The sequence below is a fragment of the Haliotis rufescens genome, unplaced genomic scaffold (assembly GCF_023055435.1).
Source record: "Haliotis rufescens isolate VD_foot unplaced genomic scaffold, xgHalRufe1.0.p SCAF_23, whole genome shotgun sequence".
Lineage (NCBI taxonomy): Eukaryota > Metazoa > Mollusca > Gastropoda > Lepetellida > Haliotidae > Haliotis > Haliotis rufescens.
Genome location: NW_025963924.1, coordinates 4,218,960 through 4,232,101, shown reverse-complemented (window position 1 = coordinate 4,232,101; position 13,142 = coordinate 4,218,960). Strand labels below are relative to the sequence as shown.

General features: G+C 40.4%; 1 protein-coding gene across 4 annotated transcripts in view; it reads right to left on the bottom strand.

Annotated features, from left to right (window-relative positions):
- The window catches only part of LOC124116079, a 56,319-nt gene extending 50,313 nt beyond the window's left edge, over positions 1–6,006 (bottom strand). For 2 of the 4 annotated variants that reach the window (XM_048401679.1, XM_048401682.1), the window contains exons 1-5: positions 5,851–5,922; positions 3,493–3,786; positions 2,741–2,910; positions 2,389–2,461; positions 144–211 (exon numbers count right to left, since the gene is read on the bottom strand). In XM_048401679.1, the coding sequence (XP_048257636.1) occupies positions 144–211; positions 2,389–2,461; positions 2,741–2,910; positions 3,493–3,637 (456 nt within the window). In that variant the 5' untranslated portion in view covers positions 3,638–3,786; positions 5,851–5,922. The other 2 variants (XM_048401681.1, XM_048401680.1) reach the window with 2 other exon arrangements.
- Positions 6,007–13,142: the final 7,136 nt, after the last annotated feature.

Here is a 13,142-nt window from a genome sequence, read left to right as displayed (position 1 = left end):
CTGACATGCCCTGATTTCCCTGACAGACACTTGAAGCGGTGGTCAACCACTCACTCACTGGCTGTGTTAAACTAACGTTTATTGTAGTGCAAACATCACTTTGTCAAACAGAACCCTGTCTCTAGTACAGGAGAAACACATACCTTAGTTCCAATGACAGCAACCTGTTGGTCGTCTAAAGTGTGCCACCAGCTCACCACACACACATCACCTGTAGAACACACTGGATGAGTGACGAACTAGGCGAGGTCTACAGGGATTCTAAAACACACTTTCTAATTTATGTTATTGATATTTTGCCATGTCCAACGTCATGATTTTAATTTCTTTTTACACCTTTTGTTTTTCACGGCCAAGTCTGAAGACCTTAGCACATGTTGCCTGAGCATATTGTAGGGGATATAGTGTCTGTATTTATCATGTTATTTAAGACATCAGGAGTAACACATATTCTGAATGACAGAGTTAGTTAGATTCAATAATTGCTATGGAATTCAGGGACAAACTAAATACTTATTTGGCACATATCATCTACAGGCCTACAATGTCAATAGACATAACTCCAATAGATCATCAACATCATCATACAGTCGACATGGTCATAAAACATTTACAGTTTGTGGCAGGTGTTAATAGACCTTTTCAGTTTCCAAATATCATGATTTTAATATGTTTCCCACCCTTTGTTAGTCACTGCCGGACCTGATGATTTGAGAATGTGTTGTATGTCCAGTGTAGGGTGTGACTGACACAGTACGGTTCCCACAGTGTAATGATGGAGGACACCATAAACAGACGTCACACACTGTACCCATGTGTGGAATCAAACCTAGACCTTCAGCATGACGAGCAAACGCTTTAACCACTTAGCTACCCATCACCCTACAAATGTTGGGAGAGAAATCATCTGCACATATATCAATGTATTCAAGACATTTCTCAAGAAAAACACTTGTCATAATGCAGGTCCTGGTATTTCTCTCTCCTAATCATTTCTATGAATTACTAAAATCAAAATTTTATGTGACACTATCTCATGTATATATCCATAACGTCAATGAACATTCACGGTCTTGTGAGAGTAGTAACCTGTACTTGGGCAGTGGTCAGTGGTGATGTCCAACCCATGGGGAGTGTCTCCCTACACTGAAGTGTTTAACCTCTGTGAGAGTAGTAACCTGTACTTGGGCAGTGGTCAGTGGTGATGTCCAACCCATGGGGAGTGTCTCCCTACACTGAAGTGTTTAACCTCTGTGAGAGTAGTAACCTGTTCTTGGGCAGTGGTCAGTGGTGATGTCCAACCCATGGGGAGTGTCTCCCAACACTGAAGTGTTTAACCTCTGTGAGAGTGGAGTTTTAACTCATAGATGAGGTGTGCATCAAGCTAGACTATCCTATACAAGTCAAAACTAATTCTTAGCCCCGTAGGTCACTTTGAGGTGTAAAGCTATACTGCCATGCATCTCACTGTCACAGTTGTCGCAGCACATCTATATAATTATGCAAAACAATATGTAAAGCGTATCGAAAGGCTTGTTGTTATTTAAGAAACAAACAACTTGTGGCCGTGCACAGCGCCTCATGGTTATTCTCCCTGCAGTGTTTTATTGTACGATAAACAACGACTATGAGCTGTTTATTTCTCATATGAGACATTAATAAGGTGTACAGTCTCTTTAGGATGATGATGATGAAATGTAGAAACTTTATAAATATCTAACGGTATTTTAATAATGATGACTCCCTCAATCGAATCTGACCTTTGCACTGTCGGACAAGTCCATTTTATGCACAGGTGGGTATTCCAACATATCCTCACGTCAATTACCTGTACCTTTTCTCACAACACCGATTATCATATCTCTCCCGCTTTTGGAAGCGATCGTTCGATCCATTGTGTTTATCTGCATTGCCCAGCTACATCTATGGGGAACAACTCACTAGACACTCCCCTCTCATATATAACGTCTTCCAATATATAACGTCATCCAGTTGCGAGCTCATGTTAGAATCTCCAGAAATGACGTCATGATAGAACAATGTTTTATCGTGATATAAACAACACTTTGTTCGTTATTGTTATTTGCGATTTATCGTGTAGCTATCTTATGTTTCACAATAAGTGTGTTTGTTTACAAACAAGAGAAAAGTCTGGTCATGTGATAAGGCTACACCTGCGGTGTGGTCACTGGAGCAGAAACTTCCCTGGCAGAATAAGGTGAGCAGAGCTGTGTAAGCCCGGGGGTTATTGTTTGTAAACAATGCTTCAGAACGGTTAATGTAGTGTCCCTATTCCTCCGTTCAGACAAAAAAGATCACAAAAAGGCATAATACTTTGTATGTGTGATATGATTATGAATATAGGAGACAAATGACTGCGTTGATTACCCTTAGGCTGCTGAAGTTTGATGTGTGTGACGTCGTCTGTGTTCCACAGCTGGTTTACTCGTGCCTTGGGTTCCTGAAAAAATCCCACATAATACTTTCACAATGCCCTAAACAACAGAACATGTTTCATTTTGAGCATGGATTATGTCAGGTTAAACAGTCCTTTTGTTTCCTGACAGCTGAGTGAGTATGGTTTAGACCGCTTTTAGCAATATTCAAGCAAAAACGCGGAGGACACCAGAAATGGGCTTCACACATTGTACCAATTTGGGGAATTGAACATGGTCTTCGACGTGATGGGCAAAGGCTTTAACCACTAGGCTACCCCACCGCGCCCCTGACAGATACTCACCATGAGGGAGAAGGCTGGCACCAGGTAGATGTCTGGTTCATGGGTCAAGATGAGAAGCCAGGTCACTGTTGGGTCAAAACACATCGCCACAATCGTCTTGTTTGGTATCCATGACAACTGTTTAATAAGTGGAGGTTTTCCAGCAATGCTGTACCGCAACACAATCTGATCTGAAATCATCAGCAAATACTTAAACCATATATATACAAATAATATGGATCTGAAGGTAATCAAATCTAGACCAGTGATTGATATCATGAGCATCGATCCACGCAATTGGGGTAGGATGACATGCAAGTCAGCGAGTCTGACCCCCCGATCCTGTCCGTAACCTCTTACGACAAACACAGTCGCCTTTTACAGTAAGCATGGGTTGGTAAAATCCTATTCTAACCCGGATGTTCCCAGGGCCATGAAAACAAGTCCCAGACATAAAAACAGGTCCCAGACATAAAAACAGGTCCCAGACATAAAAACAGGTCCCAGTATGGCCACTGTGACAACAAAATATAAAATATAAACCAGACGTAAAGCATAAAATTAATCATAGATGGGGATTTCTTTGTTGAAATTTGTATAAAATTACCTCTGAAAACATTGGACAATCCAACACAGGACAGTCTGATTTAATTGTAATCTGGGCCCCCATTACACAAAATGCCTTAAGCTCTAAGACAATGGTTACTCCCATACTTTACATAGGCCACAGACAAGCTCTAAGACTGCTTGGTCCAGTTCTACATTCTACATACCATTTGAGCAAGCCAGTGCCAGCATGTTGACCTCGCCTTCCTCCTTCCAGGCATACTGTGTGATGGAGGTCTTGGACTTGACGCTGCCGCGTGTCTCCTGACTCAGTGACAGCAGCCGGGCCAGCTCAAACAATGAGTGCTGCATTGTGCCGGATACAACTTGTATAGGTGCTGCAGCCAAGTGGTCTTTCTCCTCAACTACATGACTTATCTTCCACTCAAACGCTGTTCTTGCATATTCATCTTCGAATCTATCCCATCCTAGGTCTGTCTTGGTTCACCAGCTCATTGAAACTGAAAACACAGATGAACTAACTTTCAAAAAACATCTGAACATGAAGGGCCATGGCCATGGATTTTGCATAAGGAATTAAAAAAAAACTTCTTTCAAGTAACTTCTTTGAGTGGCATTTAGAAGTTGGAGTGATAAAGTAAGACGAGTTCTATGGATGAACAACTTCTTTATTACAATTGGTGCGACGTTTCGGTGTAGATCCTAACATATGTTGTTTAGCCCTATCCATCACTTGCTTGATAAAGGTGTTAGGATCTACACCGAAACGCACCAATTGTAATAAAGAAGTTGTTCATCCATAGAACTCGTCTTACTTTCTTTCAAGTAATTATACTGGATAAATATTTCTACATAAAACGCAATCTCCATAAAATCAGATCTTTTACACTGATACAATTCCTCTCTGCATGAAGATCATGGGTTGGGCTGGGAAGAATCCAAATTTACTACCAGGTACCTAGCCCCCTATTACTTGACCCTACCGGGTACCCGCTGTAGGTCTCAAGAGATAGGTACAAACTGTTCGATTGGGAATAGTCAACTGTAACCCTGGAAAATTGTATTTAGATGTAAACATATAAATTAAACAATCTGGTCATGCATACACTGAAGTTGACTGAAGCTTTATCTTTATTCAAGCACATGTAAGTCGACAGGAATGTGTGCATAGTCAGAAAGAAATGTGAAGATTCGAGACTTGTTGAGTAACCATGGAATTCTAGATAATTTTGTCATTAAACACTATCACGTGACTAACCACGGGTCCGGGTAGTCTTGTGGGTACATGAATCCTACTCAGTACCCACCCGACCCTTGTACCCAAGTTACCCGTCCCAGCCTTAATCTGAGGATACGTCCAAAGGTCATGTCATGGCATCTTTCTAATCGGCTAATCACCACTGAGGTACTAAATTCCTGGGACGAGTGATCAAAAGGGTGCATGTATTGTTGAGGGTATGTTTGTGTTCTGTGGTGGTTTTCTTGTGATAGGATTGAAATTTCTGCATCAAGGTGGTATAGAAATGAAGCTGAATCAGTTTAGAAAGCTTACACCTGATTGGCTCAAGGACTCAGGCATCCTTCATTTGGATTGGGAGGTCAAAGCTAACCCAGTGTTTACCTAAAACAATCTTCTATGGCCATATCCTCAGATCTTCATGGAGAGAGGTATCTTACAGATGCAAAAGATTTGATTTGAATGAGATTGTATCAAATATCCTGATGATGCAATAAGTATTTCAATTTTATCATTACTCATTTTTTCTTGATCCAGATTATATGATACTCTGGTCACTTAATGCTCCTAGGGACTAGTAATTTATTAGGAGGCATGGGGGATTTGGTCTTAGGCTGTATCATATTTGGCTGACCTCTTCCTCTCCCATCCCAAAATAAAACTACATGTAACAATTTTTCGTGACCCCCCCTTCCTATAGTAAATGACCATGCAGTCACTACATATATACATATAGTGTTCAAATATATATGTTGTCTATTTAAAATATAGAACTTTATAAGAGTAGTATGAGCATGGTCAAAACATAGTGTAATAATATATTTTCTCCAACCATATATATGTATTGTCAAGGAAGTATAAACCAACTGACACACGTCATATTCCTACCATGTTTCCTTCATTTGCAAAACCTGTTCACATCACTTTTAATGACAACTTCAAAACAGACGTAGATATAACCCCTGCAGCACTGTTCAGGCTAAATGTTTCATTGATACTGGTGTAATTAGACCATATTTATACCCGTGGTATTGCTTCGTTAATCTACCACCACGGTAGTATAGAAATAAACCAAATCGCGTATTGCTCTGTATTGAATTAGACGTCAGAGAGACAATATTTTCAGACTTTATGACAGAATGCGGACGCTGGATAATGTGAATAAGTGATTACGCGTTCTACTGGAAAGCCTCTATGACTACATACATGTACAGTTGATAAAACAAATCGGAATTTGATCCCTATTTCTAAAAAAAACATAAGTAGACCCAGCTGATTGAACATTGTTTTACAGTGAATTATGTTGAAAATGCAGGGCTGCGCTTACACATGTGGCTCTAGAATAAACTGTTTCACGTTCAGTATTGTGAGTCCACTGTCAGCCATACCCTAACAATTTACCTCAGCACAAGTAAATGTCGACAATGAAAAATATACATGTCAAACACACCTCTTGTTTACATGTCACATGTACCGGAAGTAGTATAACTGTAGGCAAAGGCTTTAGAGTTATTTCCCTTGCTTGCCGCCTGCACAAGCTCCTTCCCAGCGCGTGACACCTTCGTTACACTCGCGGTAGTAATAGAGAGCTCCGCGAACGGGATATCGCTGTGAGGAGCTTGCCACCTGCACTGTATTTGTTTATTGTATCCTTTTTTTTTCTCATTAATGAATTTGTGTTAATACAATATTCTTACTCTATTTTAAATATCTTTCAGTACTTTACAGACTACTTCATACTAATGTCCCCTGTGTTATGTTTGCACAATGACCGCCATACGCCCAGGTGGTAACAATATCATCACTTGTATCATGGACACAAGTCCGTGCTTGTATATAGCATCGCAACATTAACTCTACATTTCTAAATTTTAAAGATGGAATAATTCGTGAGTATTTCTGGTATTCTGGGTAAGAATAATGGACCCCAGAAACCTATTCTTGTCGTATGAGGTGACTAAATCGATCAGATGGTCAGGTTTGATCACTTGGATGATTGCATGTCATAGAATCCCAAGTTGCGTTGATCGTGCTCATGATGTCTTTTGCCTAATTATTTGGTCGAGACTGGATAATTTTCAAACTGCCGTCGTTTAGATGGAATATTCGCGAGTGCGGAAGTAAGCATGAAACAATCAATCAGCAATCAGTAAATGGTGAACATTGTAAGGGAAACGCCTACACCAAACCATGTGCCAGAAAAAAACACTTTGTTTGGGCGAGGGATAGAATATTTTTATGAAAACTTCCCCGACTGGGATTCTATCGAAGGTAACCTATGAAGGTCTTTGAAAGGTGTGTTTGACATGTTTATTTGAAAGGGATTTAGAAGTGATACACTGATAGGTGAAAGAATGGACATAGCAAGGGGCAAATTGAAGCCAGCTAGGTAATTAGCCCCGACAAAGATCAAAGCAACAAGTTACAAGTCTGAAGCACAGATATGTTCCCTGGTCATGGTTCATGGCTGGCTGGTGTCTCCCGATGTCATTGGCTTCTTGTAGTTTCCTTTGTCGCCAGTTGTTGTTGGTGGACAGGACTTTGGTGGCTTCCCACATGATGCTATGATTTTCGTTCTTCAGGATTTGCTCGGAAATAGCGGATTTCAGATCGAGTTTGTTAACAGAGGTTCTTTGAGTCTTTTGGCGAGGGGTCTAAGGGTTTCTCCAATGTACTGGTGGCCACAGTTGCAGGGTATCTGGTATATACATCCTCGGGGGTTGGGACTTGCGCTGCTTGTGCCTCTGCCATTGGCTTGTAGATGGATCTTGATTGACTTGCCGCTAGAGATGGCTTAATTACTTAATAATAAATTATCTAGGTTGTGCGTATTTAGGTAATTTATTATGGATTGAGAGATTGAGAGATGTTGGTTTTGTTCTTGATGTGGCGGGAAATCTGATGAGTGACAGGGCCTTGGTAGGGTATGGTGATTCTGATGGGCGATGGAGCTGTTTTGGGCCTGGGGTCGGAGTTCTTGAGGGTCCTGCGGACGGTTTTGGAGACTAGGTGGGCAGGATAGCTGTTGAGGGAAGTGAAGGTTCCTTGAGATGGCCCAGTTCACTGCTGAGGGCATCAGGGTGGCAAATGGATTTGGCACGGGACTTAAGCTCATCTAAATGTGTAGTTTAAAATATCAACAAAGACAGTGTTTCAACAACAGCTGCTTTCTGCATTGCTATTCATGATATATTAAAAACAACACGACACATGATTTCAATCTTCCAATAGTCAACTTCCCCTTAATAACAAATATTCAGCCCCCAACTCTTGAGGTACAAACGAGCATGTTCTTCCAAAGATCATTCAAAAGGTATTTGATCAACATTCAAGGCCTCAGCAAAACTTTCAAAACGTTTTATCGTAGACGTCTGGAGGACGTTTCCAAATGTTACGAATCAGGGCAAAAATATAATGCACGATGTAATTCCCTATTTTGACTTGTCACATATGTTCCCCTGTCTGTTTGTTCAGGTGAACAATTAACAGTTACTTGGATGTGCATGTGTTTGTGACGGTGCGACCAGTGGGGCAAGATACGCTCACTTTTTCGCGAACACCTGATATAATCACTATTTGATAGGGGGCGGTATAGGTAGCCTCGTGATTAAAGCGTTTGCTCGTCACGCCGAAGACCCGGGTTCGATTCCCCACATAGGTGCAATGTGTGAAGACCATTTGTGGTGTCCCCCGCCGTAATATTGCTAAAAGCGGCATAAAACCATACTCACTTACTCGCTATTTGATAGTGAGTCATAAACACATGCTCGTGATGTAGTCAATATTGTACAATCGATTCGAATCGAAAACTTTCTCGTAAATTTTTGTTACTTTTAGAGCTGACATTCGGAAATTCGGGGAGCTGTACCCTTGGCTCTCCGTGTCGTTTTTCAGCTCAGTTTTCTTAATGGGGTACATACTGAATAGATTCGCTTATTGATATTGTAATTTTTGACGCAACACCAACAATGTCCTCCCGCACATGTCTATATGTGACCTAACATGCCTGCATAACCCAGAGCATGATTTGGGACTGACTACGTCATGACTTCCTGAGGTCCCCATCACAAACGGCTCACAAAACACGTGTGCAAACGCTTCTCTGTTAAGTGAGTGAGTATGGTTTTAAGAGGCGTTTAGCAATATTCCAGCAATATCACGGCGACACATTACACCCATTTCGGGAATCGAAACCCGGGTCTTCGGCGTGACGAGCGAACGCTTTAACCACTAGGCTACCCGACCGCCCCCTTCTGTTAAAGTCAATATATTAGTGGTCCCATAGTGTCCCGGTCACAATCGAATTTGCTCATAAATGTAGATCCTTTTTGTATGCCATATTGAAAGCTGCATTTCTAAATTCTCATATTGACTTGTTTTCCGGGAAATGATTGTGAGTAAAGCTAAAACACCAAACAGTGTCAGCGACGTTCCTACTGTCTCGCGAATGTTTTGATAAGATGTTATGAACTGATTCACCGGAGTGTTTTCATCAGTATGCTGTCTCACTTCAACATCAATTTACCAATAATAAATGACAACGAAGAAAGTACTACTAACATCTACTAATATTGACAACACCTCTTTTAGCACCCAACGAAATGTCACTCAAATGAATGCTAAACTGTGTCGCAAATTGATGTAAGAAATGGCCTTTAAATCAACAACCAAAAAACTCAGATTGTTCTTTACCGTAATCCCTCCGCAGTACCGTCATCGTTTTATTTTACATCTGGGGATGAACAAATAGAACTGCTACATTCCTATAAATATCTCGGCCTTTGGTAACAGGAAAATAAAGATTTGAGTTACGCGGCAAAGGAAATCGCTAAATCGAATTATTAAGTTATTAACATTCTATATAATAATTGGCCCAACCAGGTTTTATCATATGGTTCGGCAATCTGGGGCACAAAGAATTTAGCTGCATTAATGCTGTACAGAACAGAGCCTCTCGTTTCTTTTTGGGAGTTCATTTTGGGTAATAAAACTCACAATTTGGCAGTAAGATGTGAAATAGGTTGGTTATCTAGTGTAACAAAACAAAGAATTGAAATTGTCCGTTTTTGGAATTAGAAAATGCTCTGTTTTGCTGAAGAAAACAGGTAAACTGACGTTATACAAAATTTGTCATCTGACTTTAACAAATCTTTGGGCCGTATAGATGTAAAACTTTTAAATGAACTACTGCCAGATACTGTTAATGATTTACACACAGGGTTTGAAACAGACCTGGTGGTATAGATAAGGAGATGTCAGGGAGTTAATTGGTGGTAATAAATTAAGGACATATAGCTTTTTTAGTCCTCTTTGAGTGCTTCGCACATTATGTTTGTAATATTACTGACGTCTCAGTGCAGTATTCAGTTTAAGTATACGCGTGGCACACTACCTCTTACTGTACTCTGTCGTTTCTCAAAGCCCAAAACACCTTTTTCTAATCGCTTATGTAAAAAAAACTGAAAAACTGAAATGCTCACAATATTGAAGATGAAGTCCATTTTCTAAAAATCGTTATTCGGACTTGAGAATATATCTTTTGAACAGTGCCTCGTCTATAAACCCAAACTTCATATACGAGGGGCGTTCAATAAGTTTTGCAACTTCAATATAAGACCAAGTCGCAGAATATCTTTTGCACTTTTATTTTTCAACATAATCTCCATTCACCTCAATACACTTATTCCATTTATACCACTTTTATAGAAATCAGCAGATTGGCCCCCTAACCACGCCTCTGTGGCAGCCTTTATGTCCTCGTCATCCTGGAAGCGTCTTCCACGTAGGGCAGATTTAATTTGCCGGAACAGGAAAAAGTCACTGGGGGCTAAGTATCGGCTGTAAGGTGGGTGATTTAACTGTACAGCTGTACGCACTGTATGTTTCGAGGTTTGTCAGCACCATGCCCGTGCTCGTGAGTTTCACCGAAGTGCTAAACGTCTGAGACCTGCATCACTTCGGGCTTTCCTCCCACATTAAGCTGACACGGCGCGATATAACTGGAATACTGTTAAAAGCGGCGTTAAACCCAACTCACTCATTCACTCACTCCTGGGTGTGGTTGATGACACTTTTACACGACGCGACCTGTAGTATCCTCGACCGTCGGTGTTGTTAATAGTGTGTTTAAACAAACCTTTCCCACATTTTAGTTGTTGTTATTGTCATTGTTTGACCCTCGACTAACCACTAGCTATTTACAAGTGCTCTCTGGTAGTCCTGAACCATGACTGTTAAAAATATGTACTTTATGAAACCCAAAGCAATCTAGATTATTCAAAAGCAAGTCTAGCCAGTTCTATTCCACATACAGTAAACTACGGTTATAACGAACACGCTTATTATAACGAACTGACAGACATAACGAACTTACTTTTTGGTCCCGACTACTTGCTGTAGTCATGCTGTATATGTACTTATAACGAACTACGGTTATAACGAACTAAAATTAGTAGTCCCGTTGAGTTCGTTATAACCGTAGTTTACCGTATTAAATCAGCAGCAGGAAATGAATCTTTAGAGGAGAAAATTGAAGTGTGTGTGTGTGTACGTGTGAGTGAGTGAGTGAGTGAGTGAGTGAGTGAGTTTGTGAGTGAGTGAGTTTGTGTGTGTGTGTGTGTGTGTGTGTGTGTGTGTGTGTGTGTGTGTGTGTGTGTGTGAGAGAGAGAGATAAAAGGTTTCATGATTGACTTAATGGAGATTTCACTTTCGTAGTGTATATTTTTGTCTGTTTCCAGCCAGCATGACAGCAAAATATCACATCGATGGGTCCGATGCTGAAAATGAGGGACACCCCCCCCCCCCCCCCCATCCCCACCGTGTCGTCACTTTTCAAATGCTCATGATATAGTATGCATCGTACATTGGAGTCTGCTTTTAACAAAGATTTCAAATGATTATGTCTGCTACTACGGTAAAATCTGACCACGACAGCACTCAAAATTTATAAGCGCTTCAATCATTTTCGACCACTGACAATCACTGAAATAATCTCACAATAATATCTACTACCACATATCAACACTCTCTCACTTCAAGAGAAGAAGCTGTCTTTAAAATAGTCTATTTCAAGGATAATTTATTTTACATAACACGCTCTTTTAAAAGAATATACAATACATGCTACCTAACTAATCAGTAAAGCTGCATTTGTATAATGGTCCAATCAACTGACCCCAGACACAGCATCCGCAATGAGATTGCCTTTGATATGCTTGATCTCAATACAAACTTCGCCTCATAAATTTCAGTTTGTCATACGCGCGAAGATAGCGATTATTGAGCGTCATGTACTGTTCCATGTTTGTCTGGGGCTATTGGTAATCAATTGACATACAATCCATTTACATTAGTCAAATCTATATGTCATGATGTTGTTAAGGAGATCAATAGCTGCTAACGTAAACAACCACAGATAACCACAGCAACTTGATAAAAGTGCTACCAGTCCGGCAGCTCATGCTTACTCTTTTCGCGAACACCTGGTGTCATAACTCATTTTCAGCGATCCCCTTTCATCATTTCCACTCACTATTTTGCCTTTTTACGCCCTGTGGAATCTGTTTTGGCTGAAAATGGAGACTGGTTATTCTCAGGTTTTGATGTTTTATTTCACATGGGATGAAATTTAATAACGTTTATGAAAAAAACCCGCTAACTCTTGAAGCAAGTGTTTGTCCACGACATCAGAAGCAGTATGACGTCAGTTTCATGAGATATCAATGGTTAAAATACCGAATCCACAGAACCTTATGCCGTTACAATAGTTGCGAAATACGTTTGAAAAATAGCAGAGTGAATTTAACGCCTCTCAGATCAATAGTTCAGTTACATCACGACGTGTCAGCTTTAATCGGGATCTCAGACTTTGACAACTTGTGAACTGCGGCGATTTAGACGAGGTGGCGACCCGTGCCCCTGAAAACTAACATAAAACATCAACACCAGAGAAATATCAGTCTCGATTATCTGGCGAAAAAGAAGATTCCACTGGGCGTAAAACACTATTGGATTAAAATTAAACAAATACATCACTGAAAATCAGTGAAGGCAGCAGGTGTTTGCGAAAAAATGATGTCGTGCTCTACCGGTAACGAAGCTATTGAACCAATGAAAACCTAAAACAGCTAAACAAATGTTTGGAAATGTATTTGCAGTTCAAGGCATATCTTTGATATCTGTTCCCATAGGTATGGGTAATGCTATATGTAAGTAGTTACTTACTTATCCGTAGCGTTCCATCATGGACTCAAAAACGAATATGACTGATTAAATGCCAACCACGACCCTTTTAGTTCCCTTTTCCGTAAAAAGGAATAATAATCAACACCATAAAGATGATGACTCACATTGACAACTTCTCCCACCGGGTACCCATTCACCGCTGCGCGAACTGATGCTTAAAACATAATGATTAAAAGAATGCAGAAGATTGCAATCTAGCGACAGTTTGGTGCTTGAATTGCCTTTCCTACGTACATGGGACACAATCCATGTGTATTAACACGTGGCATTATCAATAACAATTTCAGTATGATCGATATGGTACACGAACATATCGGCAAATCGTTTATTTACTCGACTTTGGTGACTGAAGAAAGACGACATTCTGTGCGCAAT